Source organism: Haplochromis burtoni, unplaced genomic scaffold (genome assembly GCF_018398535.1).
Source record: "Haplochromis burtoni strain Fernald_Lab_line unplaced genomic scaffold, NCSU_Asbu1 Contig_21, whole genome shotgun sequence".
In the NCBI taxonomy this organism is placed as follows: domain Eukaryota; kingdom Metazoa; phylum Chordata; class Actinopteri; order Cichliformes; family Cichlidae; genus Haplochromis; species Haplochromis burtoni.
Window position 1 is genome coordinate 1,097,942 of NW_024582382.1, and position 14,932 is coordinate 1,112,873.

At 40.0% G+C, this 14,932-nt stretch overlaps 1 protein-coding gene across 2 annotated transcripts; it reads right to left on the minus strand.

Annotated features, from left to right (window-relative positions):
- Positions 1-2,432: 2,432 nt before the first annotated feature.
- On the minus strand, positions 2,433-14,740 carry mylk5 (myosin, light chain kinase 5). 2 transcript variants are annotated; one of them, XM_005920332.3, is made up of 18 exons: positions 14,628-14,740; positions 10,282-10,419; positions 9,010-9,141; positions 8,628-8,780; positions 8,280-8,462; positions 7,782-7,817; positions 6,666-6,793; positions 6,407-6,560; positions 6,016-6,327; positions 5,825-5,927; positions 5,220-5,423; positions 4,920-5,137; positions 4,713-4,836; positions 4,351-4,503; positions 4,141-4,270; positions 3,944-4,031; positions 3,718-3,858; positions 2,433-3,539 (listed from the first exon to the last, which is right to left on the minus strand). In XM_005920332.3, the coding sequence occupies exons 1-18, from the start codon at positions 14,638-14,640 to the stop codon at positions 3,334-3,336; spliced, it is 2,616 nt and encodes an 871-aa protein (XP_005920394.1). In that variant the 5' UTR covers positions 14,641-14,740; the 3' UTR covers positions 2,433-3,333. The 2 variants fall into 2 exon arrangements, with proteins under 2 accessions (XP_005920394.1, XP_005920396.1); XM_005920334.3 differs by lacking the exon at positions 14,628-14,740 and adding an exon at positions 10,575-10,615.
- Positions 14,741-14,932: the final 192 nt, after the last annotated feature.

Consider the following 14,932-nt stretch of genomic DNA (forward strand, 5'->3'; position numbering starts at 1 on the left):
TGTGTGTGTGTGTGTGTGTGTGTGTGTGTGTGTGAGTGAATATTTAGAAATGTCTTGTAATTGTAATATATTTAATTTTTCTTGTCCTCCTTGTTTTTTTTTTTTTGTTGTTGTTTTTTTTTTTTTTTTGTTTTTATATAAATAAAAAATTAAAGGCTTTCTTACTGAACATTTCTGTGTTATTCACTTTGATCATGGGGAGCTACTGATCCAGTAATCTAAGGCGCTTGGAAAGAAAAGCCACTGGACTTCAAGTTTCCCATTACTTTCCTGTGGTGGTCACTTTTGACTGGGACCACAACAGATTGAAAACGGTTGATTAAAACACTCAAAATTCAGCGAAAGAGGTCATCATCACTTTTATATGTTCAATTTCATAGTGTGGAGGATGTCATAAGGCTTTGAGGCAATCAGATGTAAAAATAAATGAGTGTTTCAAGTTTTAAATCAGTCAGATTCGAACCTGCTCACATCTTGGGTCATTAAATCTCAGTAAGTCCCAGTATAGGGTGGTGGAGCAAGGACTCATGGGTTCACCCGAAACCTTGGCTGTTAGTGACCCACACCCGTCTTGATGCATTCTCAATCATCCAGATAAGTAAATCTCTAAAACTTGATTCTGTTCATCTGGACATAGCGTTTTCAGTGGGAGAAACGTCTCCCACTGAAAACGCTATGTCCAGATGAACAGAATCAACGTTTGGTGACCCACACCCGTTTTCACACCTTGGCTTATGTGATTGAGCAGATGATCAACAGTGGGTCAACGACCCTCTTAAAGGACACCGCCAATAGGGTTTAAATTTGGGACTCTCCACCAATTGGTCTTAGAACCGAGGAAGCTTCTTGGTTGAGAAGTGAAACATCTTCAAAAAACTTGAAGTCCAAACTCGTTTCTTTCCACGCTCCTTAGATGACCGAGAACCTTCACAGAAGCACTGATCCAGTAGCACATATAACATTTAACTGTGTAAAAATATACCATTCATCCTTTAGTGGGTTTCTGCAGTTCCCTTTGTGATTTCAGCATATTTTCTGGTCTGTGTGATTCATCGTGAACTATAGTGACATCATTCATTAGTCATTATTGATAAACGGACTCTGTTATCTCACCAAACAGCTGACAGAGTTAATAAATATTTTATCATGAATCTGATAACTTCATTACAAAAGACAACAGCATGAAACTTTCCGATCTGAACACATACGAGCTCTTTAAAAACGGAATCCACTACAACTATCAGAATATTAAGTCAAAATATTGCTTTTAATTGAATACAATTTTTGATCAGGATCTAACAGACGGTGTCAGGATGCGTAGATACTTTCTCTGAAAATTTCTTCTTTGTACTCATTTTACGTGGTGTTGCGTTTAGAGGGCAACATCCAGCTGTGTTCAGTGCAGTGTCTCCATCTGCTGGCAAACACTGAGATCATCATAGAGTGTAAAAAAAAATCCTCAACCCCCTTAAAACACCTCGTGCATTGATCAGCCTTCCTAAAAAAAAAATCTCACACATTTTGAACTGACAGCAAAAACACCAAGCTGTACATCAAAAAGAAAAACAACAACAGCAGCAACAAAAAGAACCAACTTGTCTCTGCACTCAGACACTAGCATGGAACATAGACTGTATGTAAAAGACACTTATTTATATCAACATGTATTCAAATAATTAATTAATTTAAAGCTAGCCTTTATGTATAGTTTATAGCATTAAATGAGATGTGCACTTGTCTCATGTCACCGCCTTGAACCAAAACAGAAAAGATCGCTTCGTGGTTATTCACTAACCGAGGTCCCTCCCCTTTTTCCTCTGTGACATTTGCCACAGTTCAGTGACACTTTGAGACTTTGTATTTATAACATCTGTCTGTCAGGGGGGAAAAGAGTTTTTCATGTGCAGTGGCCATCTCCTTATTTTTTTCTTTTTCTTATTTTAACAAAACAAACAAAAATCTGATTACAGCACACTAGAATAGCAATGGAATTAAAAGAGAAGAAAGCCCCGCCTCCAAAGTCTATTAAATTTGTGCTTTGGGGAGGGAGGGGGTGGGAGCTCCTTTGTACATCTACGCAGCAGAAGAGTCTGTCAGGCATGGATTCCCCTCAGGACAGAGCAGAGTGCATGCAGTTGAAATGTGGTGAACAATATTCATTATTGACAAACCAGCAAATTAAACCCAAACCACAAACTTTAAACACCCAACTGGTGAGAGTGCAAACTCTTTTTCTTCAGGCCAATTTAAACCTCAGCAACATACAACCCAATTAGTTTCCTTTATGATGCATATTTTAGCACACTGCTCCAGAAAAGGACAAACCACCTGTGTTAATTAGACTCCCTCACCCTGGTTGCAGTCCGTAAATAAAGCTCCGTTACCACAATGTGATTTTACAGCGTGAGAGTGAAAAAACAAAGAATCAGACCTACATTGGTATCCGTTTATTTGGGTTGTGAGGCAGGTATCAAGTAAATATAACCATGACAAACACGAGTTAAATTCACAAATACTCTATATTTTAGTAAAGCAGGTGGATGGCTTTACCGAAGTGTCGGGCTGAAGGTCCTGATGGTATTGTTTGAAATTCAACCAGCAGACAGAGACAAAAAGATTTTGACAAAATATATTTGTTATGGACACATTTCCTGAGGTCGAACACAGAGCTAACTCACACAAACAGCAAAAACTGTTACTGTCATTTATGTTTTCAGATATCAAACTGCATGCTGAGACTAAGGATAGTGTTTACCGGGGGATATTTCCATCTGTTTATTTGGTCTACTAATGTTTGTGTGTGAAGAAATGCAGTATTTACAACAGTAGGAGGTGTGTATGTACTATGTAGGAGTATGTTGGACCCTGTCAAAATAAACCTATCTAGGTGCATTTCACTAAAAGAACATGAGATTTTGTGCAAGAGTGGTTTAATTTAGAAACAAAAATAAAGCTCTTTGGCACTAAGCATTGAATTAGGCTTAGGCTATAAATAACATTTATTGTAAGTTTTTTTTAATGGGACGCTTTGGAATTGCAATTTGAATGTTCACAATGCAAATTAATCAGGATATTTTCAGACCCGCCTGCTTTTCAGAATGGAAATCGCAATTACAAACTGATAGGGCTGAAGGGGAATCTTCACAATGAGCCAATATAACAGACAGATTCATGGTTTTACGTAAAAACATCATTTTCAACACAGCGTGGAAGCCATATCTGAATGCCATAAAAATATAAATCTATGCACGTAACTCTGTAACAATATTTATTTGACTCATCAGAAGCCACAAACAACAATGTACAACACAGCTGGTCTATGATATGATGAATCTATTTTTGGACAGTTAATTTGGCTGAGCAAAATGCTTCCCCGTGGTCATTAGTGGCCCTACAGGTATACACATTGCCGTCCTCTGGGCCAACTTTGGCTAGAACCAGCGTACACTGGCCATCTTCCTCATACTCTATTTGCACAGTGGGGGACTCCTCAATAGGCTCATCACCACACAGCCACAGCACCTCCGGGTCAGGGTAACCTGGCAAGATAAACAGAAATGTGAGATCATGTCTGATAATATAATAGAAGAGGTGCTGTCATACACAAAACTTTTGAAACGCTATCAAAGAAAAGATGTTTTTACATGTTCAAGATTGAATTTTCAAGCCTGCTACAGTAAGTCTGACTTGAATCCAAGATAAGAAGTTGTTTTGTACCTGTGAGGTGACACGAGAGACGGGCACTGGATCCCTGAGTTACAGTCCGGTCTTTCAACCTCTTTGTGAACACCGGGGGTTCCTGTAGCTTAAGCTCCAGGGAGGTCAACGCTTCCTCTGCCTCTGGGCTCAGGGGTGATTCTAGGAGATATATATCAATAAGATGGGAAACCCACTAAACCAAAATGCGTGCAATGTGATGAGTAAAGGTATGCAAGATTTTCACCTCCTCCAGGAGTTGTAGGAGATGCAGAGCCTTCCGCCTTAGAGAGCAGAGCCATTCTCTTCAGTGCTAACATGGCCTTGCCAGCTTTCTATGAGACAAATGTGTATGAGAACAAAATGTACATTTTAAATTATAAATAAATAAATAAATAAATAAATAAATAAATAAATAAATAAAAAGAGTAATTTGGTGCTTACCTTCCACTTCTGTCTAGCCAAAAACCTCTTCATCTTCTCTTTGGACAGACTCTTGGTGAGAGTGAGCTCTTTAGACTTAAATGCAGCCATCCAGGGATGGGCAAGGGCCTGTTCACAGGTCATCCTACGCCTGATCAACAATTACAGTTACAGATGGTTAAGTAAGGAGGTAAAGTAGGGTACTTTATAGTTGTAAATCTATGAAATCACCTCGGGTCTTTGCTGAGCAGGGAGCTTATGAAATTTTTAGCCTCCTCTGTTATCTCGTCAAAGCTCTCCTCGTCAAACTCCCACTGAGCAGCTGTGACCAAGGCCAGGGTCTCTGCATCACTGTTTCCCTGGAACGGAGATTCCCCACTGAGCCTGGAAACCACAGAAAAAAAGTGGAGAAGATTAGTGTTGAATATACATCCTTTACATGTGGTTTCAATCTATACCCACTAGGTGGCACAATAAGGCTAAAACTCTAAATTTCAGTTTTGATTGTATGAGCTAAAGAATTTTAAGACAAAAATCTTGTTTGAAAAATACTAAACTATCTCTTGAATATAGAAAGAGACAGTTAGACTCACAGTATGTAGCAGATCACCCCAATGCTCCACATATCAGTCCCCAAACCCACAGGCTCATAGTTGATCACTTCCGGGGCCACAAATTCTGGAGTCCCGTGCATCACTTTCAGAGGTGTGTTTTGATCTGTTCAATGGAAATCCCATAATGTAGGTATTACGACGCACACGAGGTAGACAAGCATAAAAGTAGAGTATTGTTCCACATACCTATTCTACTGGCTAAGCCAAAGTCGATGATCTTTATGGAGGTGCCTGTGGTGTCAACACATACGATGTTTTCAGGTTTGAGGTCCAGATGGATAATGTTTTGCTGATGCATGTAGGCAATCCCCTCCAGGATCTGCTGCATGTAGTGCACACTTGAAGGCTCCGTGTGCTCAAAGTTGTCATCCACAATACGTTCAAAGAGTTCGCCACCTGCAATACTGCAGACAAACAAAACAGCAGTGACACACCAGAAAATACTAGGAATTTTGCTTTGCCTTTTGCTCTGATAAGGATACTTACAACTCCATCACCATGACCATTTCAGACTTGTGATCATATGCTGCCAGACACTGAACCAGTTTGGGGTGGTGGAGGTAATTCATCAGCTCTATTTCCTTACGAGCGGCTTCCCTCTCCTTGGCACGGCGTCCTTTGTAGAACTTCCCAGCGCACACACGTCCTGTCTCTTTGTGGATGAGCTTGTACACCATCCCAAATTTTCCCCTTATGAAGAAAGTTTAGTCATTTCTATCTCTGGATATTAGGAATGAATAGTTAATGGTTACACCATCATGGCCTATCACAATAAGTAGTTCATGTTAATGGCTGATTTCCATCTGATTCTTGTTCACCTATCACTAATACGGTAACGTCACCGTACATTCCTTGTCATGGATAAAACACGACTACAGGTGTTTTCAAGCTGGAATGCATGCCTCTACTTGAAAGCATTTTAATATTCTTGGCAGAATTACAACCTGGAATTCCCACTCACACACTTCCTTGGAATTGGAAATGTCAAAAATGTTCTCAACTTGTCATAATTATAGTTTCTGACAAACTTCTTGTTTCTACTTGGAAAGATTATTATTGGAAAATTGGGATTTGACATATCTGATACTCACATTCCAAGTTTCTCCTGCATATCGTAGTGTTCCGTAACTTTGTGGGAAGAGTCAACAGACACAGTGGTATACATCTGAGGGGCTTCTTCTTCTTTTATCTTGTCTAAATGTATGCACACAGCCACAACAGCTTTAAACTAATGCTTATTATACCTGCCTTTATTACAAATGTGCTGTCAAAATCACCTCACCTCTTTCCTCCATTCTCACCACTGGTGACACTGGGCCTGGCTCGCTTAGTCCTACTACGTTATAGGCCTTTACTCTGAAGCAGTGTTCCTGTTGTGGCTGAAGCCCAGAACAAACTTTGTATGAGGTACTCTTACACTCGCTTGTTAGCTCTCTCCAAACCTCAGGCTCAGCACTTCCTTGGTTATTTACTTCAACGACATAACCAAGGATGGCACTGCCGCCATCATAGCAGGGGCCTGACCAGGATAGCACAAGACTGGATGAGGAGACAAGGGAGATCACTGGACTGGAGGCAGGAGGTTGTGGTCTCTCTGGTGGGAGGATGATTAAAATAAGTCTCCAAGGAACTGCTTTACTTGATTTGGTTCTGACTCTTTAGAATAGACTCACCTATAACAGAAAGGGTGATTGTGTGTTCTGCTGAGCTCTTTCGGTCTTTTACTACAATGGTGTAGCGACCTGTGTGCTGGGGTTTAGCCTCTTCTATAACCAGCGTACTACTCCGATTAGTATTTTCTGTCCTTAGCTCTAGGCCGTCCACTATCTGCACAGAAAAACAGGAAAAATAGATATAATGTGGAGTCAAATACATTTGAGATGGCAGAAGCAGATGTCTTGTTTTTGCTATTTATCCTTTTTATTGCTGCACCTGTTCTTTGTTTCTGATCCAACAAGATGCTACAGGAGGGCTTCCAGTAAAACTACACGTCAGCCTGGCGGTTTGTCCCACCTTCACCTCCACGTGCTGCGGTGGGTTTTCAAAACATAACGATCGGCCTGCCAAATTAAAAAAAAAAAAAAAAAGATGAGAAAAGTGACTTAAAGTGAACTGCAGCATCTGCACTTCCTCAGTTCACAATAGGGTTAAAAATATCTGCTGAATGCCTGAAAACTAATGTGTGTGAGCATGAGATAAAGACTAAGAAATAGCTAACTGATACCCTTCTTATTATGGTATTTAGCAGGACCTTGTGCCTCAAGTGAAAACACAATGCAATACAGATGACCTATCGCCCACAAGGACAACAAGTCTTTGTGTGATCAAGTTTGTTGAAATATTTCACCAGCTTTTTGGAAATACACATTCCCAGCTGTTTACCCTTAAAGGAAGTAAAGAGAAAATGTTTTTATAGCCATACATTATACAGTATCCAGTGATTATAATCTGCCCTGCTTTAGTGCTGCATACACACACAAAAAAATCCATATATGAGCTGAAGTCATGTCATCTCTCTCGCTGTCAATATTCAAATCTTGTGGCGTCAGAATGGTGAATTTGACTAAAGTAGATCTGATAATATTAAGTTTAAGTGGCTTTAATGTGCACAGTTTTACCTTCTGAATACAAGCTGTTGCCATTACAAGCCAATATTTCATTCCTAAAAATAAAAACCATGAATAAATGATGAAATGTCCTGTGCTCTCAAAATAAACAACCAGACCTCATTATGGGAGTATTTCACATATTTGCTTTTGCAGCCTAAACCCTAAGGTTGATTCAGTCAACTCAGTGGAGCACATTAAAGCGTAAGGAGAGCATTATGAGACCAAAGGTGACATGAAGAAAGTACAGCTCCAGCAACAGATCCGCCTACGCACAAACAAACTCTACAATAAGTCACATTTTTTCATAGAAGAAAAATAACAGCAGACAGAAGAAGTTATCAAGCACTTAATAAGAAGCACATGGATGCTGGAGAGGTGGGTAAATTTCTCAGTATGTGGGGAAAAAAAAAAGAAAAAAAAAAAAGAGCGTTTTTCTCACCTATCCTTGAGTTGGCTCGCTTCTTTGGGACGACTTCTGCAAAGACAGATCAGGTGCAGGTAGGTTTTAGCCAGAAGGATAGAGGTGTGGCTCTTCTATCTATGGCTATCAGTTTGCACTATTTTACTGTACTTTGCTCTATCCACTACCCTACATGGTGTATACTTGGTACAGAGAAATTTCAGTGGGTGTATCGGAGAGCTGCATAATTGTGTTATATATGTTTTGCCTAACGGCCAATCACACAAGGACTGGAAGTGCGTTTCCTTTTATAAACATAACATGGATTTCCTGAAGAAACTGAAACAGAGACTAAGAAATTGTACATCAAAACACATCAGTACTGTTTCTATACTAAGAAACCGATCAGTGTGCAAGAGAAAAGAAGAAATTGCATTATATCTGTGCTAACTATAGTTCATTAAATGGGAATTAATTTACATTTGTTTTTTGACTAGAAATTAACCAGCACTGTCTAATCAAATAATTCTGGTTTACCTTTTGGAGATGAGACTGGGCTCTGCCTATCAGAGCCTGTAGGAGACATACAAATAGATCCTTTGAATTTGTGTAGCTCATCTTTTGGAGTCTGCGGTAACGTTCCATTTCCCATTACACTTTTGGATGGAGAAGTGGGAGTCTTTAAAGCGCGATTCTGCACGCCACAGATACTTTCAAAGTCTAATTTGGTCAGAAGAGAAAAACGAGAAGAGACTACATCAGAAATAAACTCTGGCTTTGTTTTGAGTAATGAACACACTAAACGTTCCATTTATTGTAGACTTAAAGTTGCAAGAGGTAAATTGTCCAATTAGCTGAATATTTCATGAGTTCCCAGTTGCTCACCTCTTACAACCACAGCAGCACTGCAAGATGTCTTCCCTGCGCTGCTTTCTGCCAAGCAGGTGTAGGCACCGGCGTCTTCTGGTAAGCACTCCCTCACAACAAAACTGGCCTCCCTGCCATTGAAGGAAGCCTTCCCGAAACGGGCCACTTCACCTGCCAACAGGTGAGGTAAACAAGCAACCCATCAGCATGCTCTTGCGCTACTTTTGGCTTCTTGATTCTCTATGTGGCATTTTTAATTGAATGCATAAAAAACGGAAAGTCAAAAACATGTTTGTTTTGAATAATTATCTGCTCTTTAGCGTTCTTTGGTTGACCACACCCTCTGCTGAAAAGTATATGCAGTGTAAACTGAGATGCATTGTAAACTGTCTCTTCTCACCATTGTGCAGCCACGATATTTTGATCGGTCGACTTCCTTTGAGAACTCCACGTAACCTAATGTCAGTCCCTTCATCTACACAGCAGTCCTCCAGAGGCTGTATGAAGACAGGTGGATCCAGATGTTTAGACCCTGGATTTGGAGGAGATACAGAATTACAATACAATTAATACAAAAGTGACAAAGTCTTATTGTATTAAATTATGTAATCTACCCTTAGAACTGCATTTTTGCCCATATACAGTACACTAGTTACAGTTTAACAAAAAAGTGTTTAAATTAAGCAAGGGACCCTAATTTGCCCCAAGGTGAATTACTGCTTGAAACATGGAGCATAAAGTAGTAATACACAATTTCATGTCATTACAGACTCCCAGGTCGTTTCTTAGGCAGTGTAACTTAGAAACCTAGAAAGAAGAACCACATATTATTGCCCATTGTAAACCCATATACAGCATACTAGTTATGATTTAACAAAACGGTGCTTTTCTATGAACCTTTAACCAGTGTTTACAGTACTGAATGGTTCAGTTAGCACACTGGTGTTTCTGAAAAGGAACTGAATGCTGCAACAACTCTGAGCAACACTTCTGCACACAGACACGCTCAGAGGTGGCTCATAGCAGCTATTTTATCAAATAGCTGGTATGTGTTGTTAGTTTAGTGGAAAGATTAATTTTAGTAACTCTATATTTCACTTGACACTCTTTAAAACCTTTGATTTGAACAGCAGCCAAAGACATGCCTGTTCCTGAACTTTTGACTTGATTTTGACTTTGAAGGTTTTGTACAAAGTTGCCATTTGCCCAACAGATTGATGACATGGAAGCAACAGCGACATATAATATATGGAAATATGGAAGAGCAAACTAATGACCATGAGAAATACAGCACATGTGACTTGCTGGTTATAACAAAAAAACAACATTTTGAGGACATAGGAAATGAGATGTCAGCTGTGGGCTGACATGAAAGTGGAAGGCTTCCAAGTCAATAAACAAGCACACTACTGGACGGCTAAACTCAAAATAAACATGAAACTGAATATTAATTTTAAGTGTAGCAAACTGTTTGTGTTGCATGCATGAGCGCTATTAGTTTAGGCAAACAATCTGTTTTTACAAGTGAATATTAAAGAATATGTTGGAGTCCGCTCTGGATGGTCGCCAACTTGTTATCAAGAAGCACTGCCGTGCTCAGACTTGCCTGTTCAAACGCTGACATCCATAAATGTCACCAGTTGTGTGTTTTCTTCTTGAAAGCAGCTCTTACCTGCATCAGTACATTTTACTGAGGTCCTTGTGCCGACAACTCCTGGCCCGTTCTCAGATGCAGGTGATGGACCGGGGGCCTTGATGCGCATTTTAAAGGTCGACACAAAACGCTGTTTGCTGCCATCACTATTCATGTCTGTTTCAGGAAACCAACAAATGAAAAAAGAATTACAAAGTCATGCCTCAAACTGATTATCAAACTTCCTCTCTCTGTCACTGTGGTGTTGGCCTCTGTGGCTTGCTCACTATCTTTTTCCGTAAAATTAACAAGCCTCTGTGTGTCCCTCTCACCCTGTGCTAAACCACTGAAGCTCTGCCCTCAGTCCTCATACTTTACTGCACGTTCTAGTCCCTTTTACTCACCCTCCTATTATCTACATCTAGCTCCACCTACATGACAAATCATGTTGTTTCACTTTGGCCATATCAGGCGCGGCGGACGTCTCATATGCTTTCAAAATCACTGTAACGCCAGAAACCCACTACTCAGACTCCTTTTTGTCATGCCTTGTAAACACTACATTTAAACATGGAACGATATAAAGCAGGAGAGTGGGAGCGAATGAGGGGGACTTATCTACCTATCCAGGCAAAGGTCGCTTTGTGTTCTGTTTGGTGAATGCAGTCTTGTTCACCGGTTTCTCTGTTTGCTTTCTCACTTATCAATGCTACAACTGAACTTTGTGATGCCAGTGACATCACCATTGCAAAGGTTTACTTCATCCCTGCGGACTCTAAATCCTCTGACTGTAGCAACAGTCAAATCTGAGCCCCTTCCCCTGGTACAATATATCCCAACACAAGAACGATGGCCTTTTTGAACGGCAGCAGCGTCACTTTGACTTCCACGTGCTAATATAGTAACCAGGAGACGTCTGTGCAGGAGAACTGCTCTTGGTAAAACATACATGTTTGAGGCATTCATCTCAACGGAGAACAGCAGTGCTCTCTGCCAGGTTGAATGAAGTTTGTATTATTTATTACAGGTTTCAGCCACAAGTAAACAACAATTATCAACACGAGTGCATCGTGGTGTAGCAGTTTCAATTAGGTGAATTAACTACACTACAAATGCTGGATTGATAGTCAGGGAATTCTACAGAAACCTGCTGAAGTGGTGATAACATCTCTCTCCGCTCCACCCCCATCCCAGCTTCCCAAATTCCACATCAATGATCACACAAAAAGGGACTGCAAGGGGCTTGTTTTAGTTTCCGTGGGAGAATTCCTATCTCGTTTACCAAAAAGCTGCCAACACAGACATCCTTGTTGGGATTTTTTAGAACAAAGACATTATTACACATGTTAAAAGCCCAATGTCTGAAAAACTCGTATTCTTATTACTGTTGTTGTTGCTTTTATTAAGATTTTTTTAAATAGTACAACGATCCAGGCCTAGTTTTGTCTCTAAAGCCTGGGTTGGGATGAAACCACTGAAATTCAACACAAAATTGCCTCAGCAGGAAAAGTTCAGGTAAGACAGATTAGACCCATTTACATTGTTAAGCTACATTTGCTGGAAACTATTTTCGCCTTTTTAGTCAGTCAGTCAACACACCCAGAACCTGACTGCCTTACTATTGTAATTCCCTGGGTACCAGGGAATTTCTACATAGTGACACATACTGAATGAAAGTTTAAGTTATTCACCCAGGGTCTGCAACGTCTCCAGGTGAAGCTAACAACTACTGCAATACTGAAAAGGAATGTCGCAGTACAGAAACAAATCACCACGGCTGAACAACCTTGCACAGTATGACAGAAATAGTATCTAATAAGGTCGGACATAAAGCGTTTAATAAGACGTGACATCAAAGACAAAACACGCACAGAAAGTTGGCACAAACTCTCTAGCTACAGGGCTGCTCATTAAAAAGGAAACAGAATGATTATGCTGCAGTGTCTCACAGTGTCTTCGCTCGTGCCAATGCAAGTCAATGCAAGTAACATAATTTATTAGGGACCTTTTTTAAAAAAATAAATAAATTGAGGTCATTGTATGTACAAATGATACCTAGAACCCCAGATCTTTCTCATTGACTGTCCTACTATTGGATCTGTATATTACATAGACTGGATATTATGGGTATATGTTAAGTTGATGCATACAGCTCTTGTTGTGCACGGAGAAGCCCCGCTCACCTCCTCGGACTAAGACTTACGTAAGACAGACAAAGATGAAAAGTGGAGATAGTCACAGCACAGTCAAAACGATTTCATCTACAGATGAAAATCTTTGACATGCTTAAAAAGTGAAACGGGTGCATTGCCGGTGAGCAGAAAACCTTGGCCTCATAATTTAAAATGAAAAAGTAAACAAAGGCTTCTTTTCACACGAAGCATAGCGTCAGAAAAAGAATGTAAGATAGGAAAACCCACTGGATTAATCCGATGAAGTTTAGATCCTTTTCATTTACACAAGTTCCTCAATGGCTAATTTTCATGCTTCTATTTTATGCTTTATTGCTGAATCATCATATAGCATTTTTAAATCACCTTGTGAACAAAAGACCTAGAATATAACATTATGATTTCAATAGATGATATTGTTTTACATTCTTTGCTTTCTCAAGTGCATTTAACACTACTCAAGTCACTTTTCAACCAAGGAAGCTGCTACCAAGGAAGAATCTACAGTAAACACATCCACACCTTGGCTTTCATTACAACTCCAGATCACTACAGAAATACATAATTCTGCAGCAGTTGATATATAAATAATGGTAAGGAGGAGCACCAGGGGGTGCTCTGTAGATGCCAACTATTTGTGTAAAAATTAAGGGAAAAGAAGAGTTTCCCAAATCTGGAACCTAACCTTTATTTATTTTCTTATCTTCTACTTTCTGCTGCCCCCTCCAGGCTTCTCCACATCAGCTCACCGAGCTCCATCACTATGTCCATGAATATTCTCTATGATATTCCTCTTTTCCTCCTGCCTGGCAGCACCATTTATAACATAAATAGCCCAAGATATGTCTACGATGCCTCCATAGTACATGCCCAGACCATCTCAGCCTTGCCTCACTATCTTCTGTCTCCAAACTGCTCAACCTGAGTTGTTCCTGTAAAGTACTCATTTCTAATCTTGTGCATTCTGGATACTCCCAACCAAAATCTTTGTAAATTCAACTCTGCTACCTCCAGTCTCCTATATTTTTTTTTGTCAGTGCCACCATCTCAAAACCATACATCACAGTAGGTCTCACTAGCATCTTAAAAACCTTCCCTTTTACTCCTGCTGCTATCCTTCTGTCACAAATGACCCAAGACACTGATCTCCAACGACTTAAACTGCCTTTGTTCACCTCACTTGCTTTAAATTCTTTAAACTCACTTCCTCAGCCTTCAGAACAAGAACAGACTGCAGCACACTGCATCAGTGTGCTCTAAAATCATTGGCCTGCCTGTCAGAACTCTGGCACAGGTTTTCAGCCAACAGGCCCGTAGACAGGAAGCCAAAATCTCTCACATTCTTCACCCGCATTTCAATGGCTCCCCTCTGGGCAACACCACTGCTGCATTTCCTGCAGGACTGAGAGGAGCAGAGCCACCTTTGTCCCCAAAGCCACTCTGCTTTTTAACTCCAGCCGATAAGATCATTTCCCACACCAGAAACATAAACTACCCTCTTCTACTACCAACACTTTATTCACTTTTCAGTCAGTTTAATTTTAAAACTGTATATACTGTATATTCTGTGTATTTATTATTTCACTCATATTGCCTGTTCTTATTGTCCTTATCTTCAATGTTATGCTGCTCTGTTGTTTGTTAATTGCCCCTTGGGGATAAATAAAGTCTTCTGATTCTGATCTACCTCCACTATGTCCAACATCTCAGGCTGTCTTTCACCTGCTCCCTACTCTCACTGATTACAGTGTCATCTGTCCAACGAGACCCATCTGTTAACCTATCTATCCATATAGCATTACAAACAAGCAGGGGCTAAGAACCAACCACTGATGTAATCGCATGCCCTTAAACTATTTTATCATGAAATGCACACCTCACCAATATGTCATTAAGCACGATCCGCACCACCCTCAACTACAGTACTTCTCTGTCACCCCTGACTTCCTCATATAGTAGAGTACCACAGTTCCTCTCTTGGCTCTCCATCATAAATTTTCTATACTTTGTTTTCTTACATTTGTTTAATCTTTTTATAATTATTATTATTATTGTTATTATTATTGACTATCATACAGAGAATTAGGCTGTATTTTTAAGTTTAAGTTGACCTGGTCAGCCATATCATCCGCTCACCATAAAATGAAAAATCCAAGACATTTTCTTTGGATTCTAATAACAGACTTGACTGAAAAATACCCGAACCTACATCACCTGATTTTAACATCTTCTGTCTTCAGCTGATTCAAAGTCATCATGTCTAGCAGTAGCAGCTCACTCTTGCAGCAAAGCTCATTGGCATATTGGCGGCATATACAGGGTTACTTTTATCTTCCTTTGACTTGCCAAAGCCCGGAAACGCATTTAAAGAATGAATAAATAATAACCCAACCGTCTTCTAGAGAAACTCGGAAAGTCATGCTCAGCTGTTAACACCTCTTTGCTGTTGTGTTTTCCACAGTCATTGCTACTAACAGATGCCACTTCCTTTCGCCATCCTTTTGACTGAATGAGAACAC